This window comes from Gorilla gorilla, chromosome 2 (genome assembly GCF_029281585.2).
Source record: "Gorilla gorilla gorilla isolate KB3781 chromosome 2, NHGRI_mGorGor1-v2.1_pri, whole genome shotgun sequence".
Taxonomy (NCBI): Eukaryota; Metazoa; Chordata; class Mammalia; order Primates; family Hominidae; genus Gorilla; species Gorilla gorilla.
This window is the reverse complement of record NC_086017.1, coordinates 134,529,875-134,542,434: the sequence shown is the minus strand read 5'-3', so window position 1 is coordinate 134,542,434 and position 12,560 is coordinate 134,529,875. Positions and strand designations below refer to the sequence as shown.

Sequence of the window (12,560 nt, the reverse complement as noted above, 5' to 3'; positions counted from 1 at the left end):
CAACATGGCGAAACCCCATCTCTACTGAAAATACGAAAAATTAGTCGGGCGTGTACTCAGGAGGCTACTCGGGAGGCTGAGGCATGAGAATCACTTGAACCTGGGAGGCAGAGGTTGCAGTGAGCCGAGATCATGTCACTGCAGTCCAGCCTGGGTGACAGAGTGAGATTCCATTTCAAAAAAAAAAAAAGGGGCCAAACAAACAAAACAATTACTGGGTACACCTTTCTTTACATTGTCATTGGTGACTGTTAGAAATGCTGGTCTTCAAGGAAGGGAAGAAGGGAGAGGCCCGGACAAGGGAAGCTTAGACTGACTCCATGCCCCTGGTTTATGGCACCCTCATCCCCAGATATCAAGGGGAAGCTCTGCCAGGCTTTTCTGCTTCTTGGAATAGTCCTGGAGCCACTCCCTGCGCACTCCCTGTGCTTGAGGAGAGACAAGGAGTTTTCTGTTGGCCAAATATCAGTCATCCATGGAGCTTCTGGGTCATATCGTGCCCAGACCCCAACCCAGACCAATGAAACCAGGACCTGTGGGGTGTGATACCCTGGCACACGTGCTTCTAACATACAGCTGAGGCTGAGATCCACCGAGGCTGACAAATAACTATGTCCAGAGGATTTTTCTGTAGCTGAGAATGACCACGATCCTTGGGGAAAATGTCCAGTGTAAGAAAATGAAATCATCCCTGCCCCATGGCTTTCTGCTTCTCTGTGTCCTCATGGAACTGGCATGCTGGGTTACAGGCAGCCTCCTGAGGAGCTTAAGAGTGTCCACTCCAGATAGCAGGGACCCCTGATGTGCCATCTGGGGCTCCTTTGCCAGTATGGGAGGTGGCGGGAGTTCAGCTTGCAGTGGGGAGTGGAGGCAAGGGAGCGTTTTGGTGTCAAGTGCTACTTGAAAGGGTTGCTTTGGCTGTCTGCTCCCCCCAACACCCCGTCACATACTGCTAAGTGGTCCTACTTAAGGCCCACAATGGTGCATGCAGGGCTTTCGGCTGTCTTTGGTGGGGGATTGCCCCCACAGCCCCCGGAGGCCTGTCTGCTTCTGAGCTGCCATGAGCCTGCAACACCCGCACAGGGCCTCCTCCCTGGATTACCCATAACAGAGAGGAGGCAGGCACTAGGCTGGGAAGAAAGCCTGTCGGGGTGATGATGAGCAGAGGGACTCATGCAGGCAGTTCCATGTTCTGGAGAAGGCGAGGGGCCTAAATGCCTCCCAGAAGGAGAAATGCATCCAGAGGCAGCTCAGAGTCCACTTGCTGGGAGAAGTATGTTCCCAGCCCCCCAGTTCTGCTCCCTGCGCCCACCCCTCAGAGCCCCAGGAGCCCAGTCTAGGCAAGATCAGCCCTGACTGCCAGTCCTGGAGGCGGACCATGAGAGGGCTCTTCCTCCCCAGCCAAGCCTCAGGAATGTGGCGGAGCCTCTGCTGGAAAGTCCCCCCACCCATCCCCACCCCCACTTAGCTTCCTCTCCTCAGGAGCAGGAAAAGGATGCCCAGGGAGGGGGCTTCAAGGGGGAGACTCTCTCAGTGCCTTCCCCAAAGAGTGCTCCTTGTGGGGAAAGGAAGGCCAGTGAAAGTGCTGGGGCCCAGTGATAGCCACTCAACCAGCTCCTCCTTATCCCGGTTCCTGGATGGTTTCCCCATAGTGTCCTGGGGGCCAGTGAGGGCCTTTCCACCCAGCCCAGCCCAGCCAAGTGATGTTGCCCTGCTTGCCCTCCATGAGGGAGGGTTTCCTCTGGCAGAGGGAGTGTGGAGCAGAGCCTGAGGGCAGGCACCGCCCAGCATCTTTAGGTCCGCCCAGCAGGCAGCTGTGCCCAGCTTCACTGGGCCTGTTGGGGGAGGTCTAGCAGAAGCCCCACAGTGGGGCCTAGACCCCGTCTCAGAGGTGGGAGGCATGCTGGCTGTGTGCTCAGAGGCCTCCGTTTGGTTTGTCACTGCAAAGTTTGGTCTGCAGAAGAAAGTCAGAGAAATCAGAAACTGTGTGCCACCTCTAGTCCAAGATCCCAAGGGCGGGGACCCTGTCCCCTCCTGCCCCTGTTGGAAAAGAGACCCAGGATGTCTAGCATGAGGGAGACAAGGCCTGATGGAGGAGAAAGCCAGGGAAGGTGAGCAAGGGGTGACTCTGCCAGCAATGGCATTCCAGGGGAGCATCCCAGGCTCCCTGGGCAGCCTGTGCGCTCATCTTGCCAAGGTGACGGTGCTGTCCCCACTGGATTAATCAGGCCCAGGGTAGTGGACAGTCCTTCTTTGATGCTCTCATGGAGAGTGAAATAGGTTGCCTGGACACAGGCGCTGTTCTGCCCAGCGGGCACAAAGGGCCCTCAGAGTTGGGGAGGAGTTTGGTTGAGGTGGGATTTTGACTGAGAGACCCCCTTTGCTCATTTCCTCAGCAGCTGCTAACATTTATTGTTACCTGTTTCATTCCAGATGCTCCAGCCAGTGAGAACACAAAGGCCCCAGAGATGAAATCCCGGAGGCCCAAGAGCTCTCTTCCTCCTGTGCTAGGAACTGAGAGTGAGTACTCGCCCAGCTTCACCAGGCAGAGGCAGAGGCAGAGGCAGAGGCAGGGGCAGTCACCCCAGGGACTGAGGGCAGCCTCAGACCCCCCACTTTCTGGTCACTCACTCTTGCCTGAATCCCTGGAAGTCTGATGTCTGTCCACACCCTGAAGTGCCCAGTGAACTCCCAATAACAGAGCCAGTGGCCTTTTCTCACCCCATCCCAGTGCTCTCCCCAGCCTGTCTCCAGCCTGGATGGTGTTCACATCTCATCTGAGCTCCTATCTACCTCCCCTGCCCAACCTCCTTCATGCCCTTTCACTTCCCACCAAGACTCTAGGACAGCTCCTCCTAATTTCTCCCCAGTTGACCCTGCCCTCCCCGGGGCTCTTTCTGGATTGTAACTCTGATCTCATCACTCCTGGTTGAAATATGTAGTGGCCCCCAGAGCCTGCAAAACCCACAAGCAAAGCTCCACATGTTAGTGCCCAGGACATACCTAGCTCGCATGTGCACACGTGGTCCCACATGTGGCCTGCCCCCCGCCTGTCTTTCCCGGTGCTACCCCCAGCTCCTTTACTTCTATTTTATACTCAGGCCAAACTGAGCTCTTCACTGCGCACTACACAGCCCCCAAGTTCCTTCCTTCATGCCTTCTCTGGCACCTCTCTCCGTGGGACACCTTTCTGCCAAACTCCTCTGAAAAGTCCCTCATCCCTGAGTTCTTCCTCACCTCAGCTCCCACAGTGTCAGCACCTGGCTCCTCCACTACCTCCTTCCCAATGTCACGGAGATGTGTCTGGGTCTCATCCTCCCTCCTCCATTGTACAGGGTCTGTTCAAGCAGTTACCTTTCAGAATGACACATTCTGCGCCTTGCTCGTGGAAGGCCCTTCCCAGTTTCTCTTAGAGTCAAATCACAGTGTGGTATAAAAAGCCAAGAGAGAAAGGAGCCTCTCCGTGACCATAGGCAGCTACCTCCCTCTTTTTGGATCTCAGCTTCCCCGTAGCCCACACATCCATTAGGCACCATGCGTAGGGTCCACAGTGCTTTTACAGGCCTGCCAAATGCTGTAATATCTTATAAAATTAGAAGAAAAAAGTGAACTTCTAAGTCAAAGAAAATGTTTTAATTCATGATATGAATATATTCATCTTTATACCCATGCAGTTAAAAGTGTAGTTTACATAATTCAAATATAATACTTGATATGTAATTAAATCTATTTACTTTTGTTTGGTGGAGGAGGGGGCTATAAAGGCAGAAGTGCCTCAGAAGTCACAATGTCACCCTGGCTTCCCTTATAATTTTTAATCTAACTTTGACAGCAGAACTACCCTTTGAAAACTACAATTTCAACAGAGGGTGCAGAGTTGCTTGAACATCCCCAGCACATGCTGTGTTTTAAAACAAACAAAAAACAAGATGAGCTCCTAATTGCCCATACTGATAGAGGAAAGTAATTGAGCCGGGTTAACTCAGACTACAATCTTTTTCCATTACAATGCAGTGTTTTGTGACTTTATTTTATTCTTACCTTCCTAATGATGAACTTGGGTTCCTCAAACATACCCCAGCCAGGCTGTTGGGGGAACTCAGCCTTCAGTATGTTGGGGCAGAGAAATTGGAATTAATTTCTCATTGATACTTAACCAAGGTAGATAGCCTGAGAATATCAAGAATGGACATTTAATAAGTTGTTGGAAATGCATACATAATACCAAGAAAAATCTGGTGAGAATGGGTTAATAATTTTATCTTCCAAAAATATTCCTTGGACCTGTGCTATACTTGGTATGGAAAACCATGAGCAGAAGAGATAGAGAATGTAGGAAGGGCACCAGGGGCTGTGAATTGGGGCTATGGCATGGCTGTCCCCCACTCCTGGGTGCAGAAGCTACAGTGCAGGTATTGATCTGGTGGGCAGCCTCCAGCCCTCAGCTCTAGCACACTCCAGTGAGCCCCTGAGGAGGTGAGATGGGGTCAGAGCTGAGCTGTGGAGGAGGAAAACAAGCTTGAGACGATGAGCAGAGCAGGAGCTGGGCTCTCTGCCCTGAGAACAGAAGGCTGTGGAAACCCCATGCAAGTTGTCACTGTCTGAGTCTGGAGCAGCAGCTCGCACCCCTGGCTGTGTGTTATATTCACCTGGGGAGCATTTAAACCACTGCCGCACAGGCTTCCCCTGCCCCCAGATCAATTACATCAGAATCTCAGGGGTGGGTGCCAGGCCTCAGTATTTGTTCAAGCTCCAGGTCACGCCATGTGCAGTCAAGCTGGAAACCAGCTGTTCCAGGGAGAAACCTGGTGCCCACACTGTGGGTCTTGAGAAGCAGAAGGGGGTCTCCCCGGCTGCCTCTGTTAAGTGTGGAACTGCCTCGGGGACCCTCACATCAACATCCTTAGAGTATCATGTTGCCCAGAGAGCCGAACAAGGCACCTTGTGGTGGAGAAGCTGGAAGCAGGGAATGAAGCTCAGTCTGAGTTAGTGGGGGAGCAGCAGGCTAGTAGCAAGTGCTTCATCTTTACAGAAAACACACATTCATGACTGGATTAACTCCAGTAGACCCCAATTGGATTTCACTCTGTGTGCAGAGCCCCCATGTTGGAATTTCAGACATCTTGCCCCTGAAAGAATGGGAGTGTGTGTCTCTACACACTCCAAAGTCATGGCCACTTTGTACCCTTTTGCTGGCCCACCCTCCAATCTCTGTTACTCCAAACCTGCTACCCCAACACTGAGAGCGGTGCCAGGCTGGCTCTAGCTGCCCTCCACCTGCTTGCACCCCTGCACTCTTGTCCTTCAGAAGCCTGTACCCTGGGGGCCTGAGAGATACCCTGGGATTTGTTTCTGGAGCCTCCTGAGAAGGCAGCTGCCCAGAGATGGGAAGTGAAGGAGATGTCTTGTTTTTGTTTTTTGTTTTTTGTTTTTTGTTTTTTGTTTTTGAGACAGAGTCTCGCTCTGTCACCAGGCTGGAGTGCAGTGGCGCGATCTCGGCTCACTGCAACCTCCGCCTCCTGGTTTCAAGCGATTCTCCTGTCTCAGCCTGCCGAGTAGCTGGGACTACAGGTGCGCACCACCACGCCCAACTAATTTTTGTATTTTTAGTAGAGATGGGGTTTCGCCATGTGGGTCAGGATGGTCTCGATCTCTTGACCTCGTGATCCACCCGCCTCAGCCTCCCAAAGTGCTGGGATTACAGGCGCGAGCCACCACGCCCAGCCGAAGATGTCTTTTAGATTTGCACCCATTCTTTTCTCCCTTTGGAGGATAATTGTTAGTTTATTGATTATATACATTATATATGCACACATTCTTATTTAACCATTTTAAACAATATAGAAATATACTATGTACAACGTGAAAGTCCTCTTTCATCTCACCCCAATTCTACTCACGCCCCAAAAATACTCAGTGACTTTTTTCTATGCATTTTTATATACAGGCACAAGTACATCAATTAGATTTTTGCCCCACAGAGATGGAATTGCACAGTCTGTATACCTCTGCAACTTGCCTTTTTTTCTTAGCTTTGCCATCCCCAGTCCCAGACACCTCTGATTCCATGAGTGATCTGGCTGTGTGTGTGTGTGTTTGTGTGTGTGTTCCTCTGTGTCAAGGGCCAAGAAGTACCTAGTCTAAGAGGGAAATCCATCTTTCCTGAGGTGAGCCTGAGTGATTTTCTCATCAAACAGATCATGACCAGGTCCCTCTTCTGCACATCTCCCTCCCTGCTGAGCACTGACAAGCATGAGGGAAAAGCCAAGGGCATCCACCCCAACCCAAGCAAGGACGGGGTGAGAGAAAGCGGACAGAAGTACAAGTTAACCTGCCAGACACCGACTCACAAGTGCAGGAGGGAGGTGGGAGCAGCTTGGGAAGATTTCGGGATGAGGAAAACGGGGTCAGGTTATGGAGGAGGAGAGGAATGTGGTTTATGTGGTTTGGCTGGAGAGAAAATGGTAACATCAGTTGGGGAGAAGGCAGACAGGGAGGAGCCACACAGATGCTGGAGTGAAGATTGTGAGGGCACCTGTCTCAGGACAGCTGCAGGCTGAACAAAATCAGAGTCTACCGAGTGCCTGTGCACTGGGAGCACCTCAGGAGCTCGATCTATGTCACTTCAGCCGAGTCTCACTCAACTGCGCTATAAATAGCTGTTCCCATTTTAGGGATGAACAAAACAGAGCCTCAGAGAACTAAACTGCCCTGTCCGGGGTCTCACAGCTAGTAAGATGTGGAACTGTGGTGCCAACCCTGACCTGCATTCTGGCCACTACACCCTGGCCTGGCCGCAGTCTCAGGATGTACTCTGTGTGCATATATATATATATATACACACAGAGTATATATGTGTGTATATATATATATTCATTTATTTATTCATTTAGGTAGAGATAGGTACCTACCATTTTAGGCCAAATTGGAGACATCATGCCCTTGAATTCTAACTATCCTGTTGTCCTAAGAACATAACTACAATGCAATTATTGAAATCAAAATCAAAGAGTAAATTTGACATTGAACCAATACTGTTGTCTAATTGATTCATAGTCTACATTTATTGTCAATTGTTCTAATAATGTTCTTTATGGCTATCTTTTTCTCCTGTTGATGAATATTTAATAATAACACTCCTAAAACACTTCGTGTACTCCTCCAGCCCAGAGTGGGTCCTCTCCTCCCTTTGGAGATGGAACAGGAAAGAAGTTCACAGGCCCAGGGGAGAAACACCCCACACTCTTCCACCTAAGCTGAGTAGGGCATGGGGAGACAGAAATACTCCTGTCAGACTCCAGGTGCCAACTTACTATGATCAGTTCTGGGGCAACACTCAGGCACAAGACACAGCAAGAAAGCCAATGAGCAGGAGACGAAGGTCTTGGTTCTCCCAGTAGTTAAATACGTGGCCTTGGTCAAAGCCCTTCATTCCTCTGGACTTGGGCTTCCTTGCCAGTCAGATGGGGAGTTTCTCCAGCTGACCCCAGGCCTTTCCCAACTCTGACATCAGCATCAGCCCGTTGGATAGAAAGCTTTTGAGTAACACAGTTCAGTTGAGATTAATAACTCTCCTTCATATCATCTGAAGTGTGAAGGAGTCCAAAGCTACAGCAAGTATAGTTTAGGTCACACAGCAGCAAAAGTGTCCTGAGGGAAAGAGGCCTTAAGCATACAGGTTTAGGGGAGTCCCAGCTGGAGGGGGCCCAAATGGCCAGGGGAGTTCTTGGGAATTTTGCATGAGGGGAGACAAGCATGCTGGCTGTGTAAAGGAGGCATTGATGGGGCTTAAGAAGTGGCCTTAGGAAATGCACATGAGGTGATGCCAATTTGATACCAGACTCTAGGAATTCCTCCTAGCAGTCTGTATAAGCTGATGGTCTTTCAGAAGAGATATAAACGGACATCCAAGTGGGGCTTTTACACCTTGAAGACAGAAACCAGGTCCTGTCCATCTCCAAAACTTCATTAGCTGGTCTCTCAGTAGGTTTATAATAAATATTTGATTTTTCAAACCAGTTCATAAGTTCCCATGCTCCAAGGGTCCCTGCCTCCACTGTGGTTCTGCCACTGGGGATGATGCCAATGGAACATCCCTTTGCAGTCCATGCCTGGCCTTGGCCTGAGCTTCACCTCTGACATCAGTCACTTTGGAACATCCCAGATTATGAGACTCTCAGATATCTTTGCCTAGACCTCCCATATGTGTCTGCCTCTAAAATGGAAAGTTGTGTCAATTTGAAAGCATCTCTGGATATTAAAAACTGTCCCTTTTCCATGCAAGATTTCCCCAGGATCAAATCTTTTTTTTAAACATTCCTCCTCAGGTCATGAGGAATGTTCAATCCTGATGGGATTCAAAAGGCTGGAAGAGAGGTTGGGATTTGGCATCAAGACTTGCCTGACAGTGAAAGATGTGGGGCCCTGGGAGAGAGGCTGGGCTATTTCCATGAATGTTTCTGAAAGCTGGCACCAACTCCCAGTTACTCCCAACCAAAATGTGGGTCTGGGAGGAGGAATAGTGCCTACCTGGCACACTCCCACCCACAGGTATGTGACCCTATGACTTCCACCCACTACTCCTCCCAACTCTCCCAGTGTCTACCATAAGCCAGTGAACTGGCCAGAGGGGAGACCTGGAAGGTACCCACCAAGCAATGCTGGCACCCCTGGCCCAGCACACCTCTTTCACAACCATCCTGATGCTCTGTGTCCTGGGGGTTTGGGAATGGATGTAATCAGAGGAGCAGTGTTTCTTTGCAATCTTCTTATTTGACAGCCCTTGCTTTGAGGAAGGTGAGCAAGAAATTTGCCCAGAGATGTTAATTCTGGGAAAATGACCAATATTCCTCCACATATCTGTAAGCATGTACTGGATGAGACCAGCGTATACAGTAGGGGAGTGGGTCAGGTCACCCAGGGCCAGTGTGGTAGGACTCAGCCTTCCATCCTCAGGTACCCCCACCTCCTTCCTGCTCCGATACAGCCTCATGGGGTGGGTGCTCACTCCATGCTCAACCCAGCTGGAGTCCTTTTCAGGAGCCTTTGGCAGAAAGTTCATGCTGATTTTGGGAATTGTGAAGGATTTGATGTCTATTTTTAACTACCTACCTAAAAAGGGAAATGTCCCCAGAGAGGCAGACATCCAGGGACCTCCCTGTACCCAAGGCTGGTGAGGCTAGTTCCCTAATTCTCCTTTGCTTTCCATTATCTCAGACCTTTTGACTCTGTGAGACCCACCTTCAGGCTCTGCACCTATCTTGCAAATGTTTACTCTGGTCTCTCTGCCCTGCTGATTTTCCATGTTTCAGAGCGAGGCATTCAGGTGCCTTCAGACTGAGCATCTGGAAACTTCTGTGGGTTACTGACCTCCTTTCTTTTCCCCAGGACTAAGTTAGGGCTTGGGTCAGCTGGAACAGATTACCTGAACAATTAGGAGGCTGGCCTCCCCACCCCTGCTCCAGGTTTCCCAGGAGGCTTCCAGATCCAATGCTTTGATTCATGTTTTTATTGGGCTATTTCACTTCCTGTAATATCAGTCTCCTATCTAGAGTGGAAGGCTCAGCACCTGGCAGTTTTGATCCCAGAGGGGACAGCAGAGACTGATCCTTTTCATAGAAAGTTATATGAAAATTTAAGCCCCAGGGCTATATTTCTCAGCATCAGTGCCCAGGGCTGGGGGAGAATGTTCCTTGGGAATTCCCAGGTTAACAGAAATCCTTGAGGGTTTCACTCATTCCTTTAATGGCCATTTATCAGGCATGTGCCAGGTACTATGCTAGGCACTGCAGATACAGAAGGTAGATACTATCCTTGTCCCCAGAAGCTTGCCATGGTGTGTCCATGTTGGGGACAGGTTTCTGAAATAGCGGTGCCTGATGAATGCTGTGATGGAGCTACCTCAGAGGGCCATGAACCCAGTGGGGCATTAGTGGTGCATGAGCTGGGATGACCTGCCCAAAGAATATGCAAGAGCCATCCAAGAGAAGAGGGCCCAGCATGTGCAAAGGAGCGAAGGCAAGAGCCTGGTGTTGCAGAAACTAAAAGACATTCCATGTAGATTACAGAGCAGTACTCCCCAAAGGAAGGTGCAGGGACCAGCAGCAGTAGCAGCATCAGCACCTGGAAGCCAAGAATCTATGTTTTTATTAAGTCTTCCAGGCAATCATAATGTAGGCTAAATTTTGAGATCCACTGATATTGAGTATTGAGGTTGTGATGAAAGTTGTTCCCTCTTGGGAAAGCAAGCAAGAAAGTTGGGGATGAAAGCCAGGGACAGAGCTCAAAGACCTCGTAAGATGAGTTGAATTTGATCCTGAGTGGCAGTGGGCAGACCTCGTAAGATGAGTTGAATTTGATCCTGAGTGGCAGTGGGCAGCCACTGAACAGGTTCGGGCAGTGAAGCGACATCATATTTGCATTTGAGAAAGATCACTTTGGCCACAGAGTGACAAATGTGACGGGGGACAGGGGACCAGAAGCCTAGGAGGTGATGCAGTTGGGACTACAATGCTGATGGTGGGAAGGTAGAAATTGGCAGACTGAGGAGGTACTTAGTTGGTGTAGACAACAGGCATTAGTCAGTGGATATGGACAGGGAGGGGGCCTTGGGAGAAATGGGGACAGGGAGCAGGTTTGGGGAAAAGGTCTTGGATTTGGTTTTGCACATGTTGGGCTGGCAGTACGTGTTTGGCATCTCCCTGGGAGATGATGGTCAGGTAGTTGGATGTATTGGTATGGGCTCAGGAGAAAGGTCTGGCTTCAGGGGAAATGGAGGCAAGAGAATAGGGGATGGAAAGAGGAGCTCAAAGGGCAGCGATGAGCACAGTACCCCGGGGCAGTGCTCTACCAGGAAGGCTGTGCTGCCTGGGCTGACTGCCTAAAGGAGGTGGCTGAGCCCCTCTTCAGAGGAGCAGCCTGAGTAGGGCGTGCTCTGCCCTCCCTGCATGTCCCATGGCCAGCAGCCATCATGGAGTTTGCAAAGGTGGTTGGGTTTTATTTTCCTTCTAGGATGTTCCTCTCTGACTGGCTGGTACACAAAGTTTAGGGTGTCAGAGAAGAGGATGAGAGACACAGGGCTGACAGGAATAATAAGATAATAAGAGTGACTCCAGAGGAGAGGAAACTAGTTAGTGAGCCAAGGAGTACTGCGAGTTTGTTTGGGCATCTGGACCAGCAGAATGTCCCCTCTTCTGAGGACCTGGACTGGGGAGAAGCAGCACAGGTGCCACATGAGAGCTCTCACGTTAGTGTAAGGCTGAACTGACCAACAGGGTACCACATAGATGAAAGGGCCAAACTTGTCCCAAAGGACAGAGAAGTCCTCTGGGGATCTGTTTGTTTCAGAGAGGGGGGGAGTGGGGGGAGGGGCTGATGTTAGAACACTCACTGAGGCTGAGCATGGTGGCTCACATCTGTAATCCCAGCACTTTGGGAGGCCGAAGTGGGAGCTCACTTGAGCTCAGGAGTTTGAGACCAGCCTGCGCAACATAGTGAGTCTCTACAAAAAATTAGCTGAGTGGGTGCTGAGATGGGAGGATCACTTTAGCCCAGCAGGTCGAGGCTACAGTGAGCTGTGATCATGCCACTGTACTCATCCTGGATGACACAGCAAGGCCTTGTGTCAAAAAAAAAAAAAAAAAGAAAGAAAAAAAGAAAAAGAAAAAAAGAACATGCTGCACTATATGCTATACTTTCCTTACAATGTAGCTTAACTCTTTACAACAAATTTTATTTATTCCATACCCTGGGTGGCAGGAGGCTCAGGTCCCATTTCCAGCTCCAGAACATCAGGTTTTATGAACCCAGCAAGTCACCAGACTTTTATGAGATGCCATCTCCTTTTTCATAAAATGGAAACATTGTGATACTCCCTGCTGTGTTTGATTGGGATAAGAACCAAGTGAAATGCTCCCTCTGAGAAACCGGGTTTTAGAACCAGGTGCTTTCCCCTATAAGCCCAGCATACAATTAGTGGATTTCAGCAGATGGTCATATAAAATATGTATAGAATAGGATATAAAACATTGTTAACACTTAAATTGTTTTTACTGATAGGAACCAAGCCAGTTTCAAATGCTAACCAATTCAAACAATGGTAGCTCCAAATTTACAGAACAAACATAAAAATTTGGCCTTCAATCCTATTTAACCATGACACTGAAAGATTAGTTACGGCTTCTCTTCCAGTCAAATGGGTTTACCCAGAGCCACCAAGTATGGGGCAGGACTTTGGAGTCCCCTGATTTCATGCTGTGCTCCTAGCTCATCACCCCAGGGATTGTCAACCTCCTTCTCACACCCTCTGGTGCCCACCCCACTGGTGCCCACCCCACTAATGATGCCCATCCACAGCTATATTAGTCTTCTAGGGCTGACTTAACAAAGTACGGCAGGCTGTGTAGCTTAACCACAGAAATTGATTCTCACAGCTCTGGAGGCTAGAAGTCCAAGATCGAGGTTTCTGCTTGAAAATGGCAGTCTTTCCCCTGTGTCCTCACATGGTCTTTTCTCTGTGTGTGCATTTGTCTGGTCTCTCTCACTCTCCTCCCTCCTTCTGC

The 12,560-nt window shown here is 49.7% G+C and overlaps 1 protein-coding gene across 8 annotated transcripts in view; it reads left to right on the top strand.

Annotated features, from left to right (window-relative positions):
- Positions 1 to 12,560, top strand: part of MYLK (myosin light chain kinase) — a 278,820-nt gene that overhangs the window by 206,306 nt on the left and 59,954 nt on the right. For all 8 annotated transcript variants that reach the window (XM_063704112.1, XM_063704114.1, XM_055383826.2 and 5 more), the window contains one exon: positions 2,434 to 2,520. In XM_063704112.1, the coding sequence (XP_063560182.1) occupies positions 2,434 to 2,520 (87 nt within the window). The remainder of the gene's footprint in view (positions 1 to 2,433; positions 2,521 to 12,560) is intronic.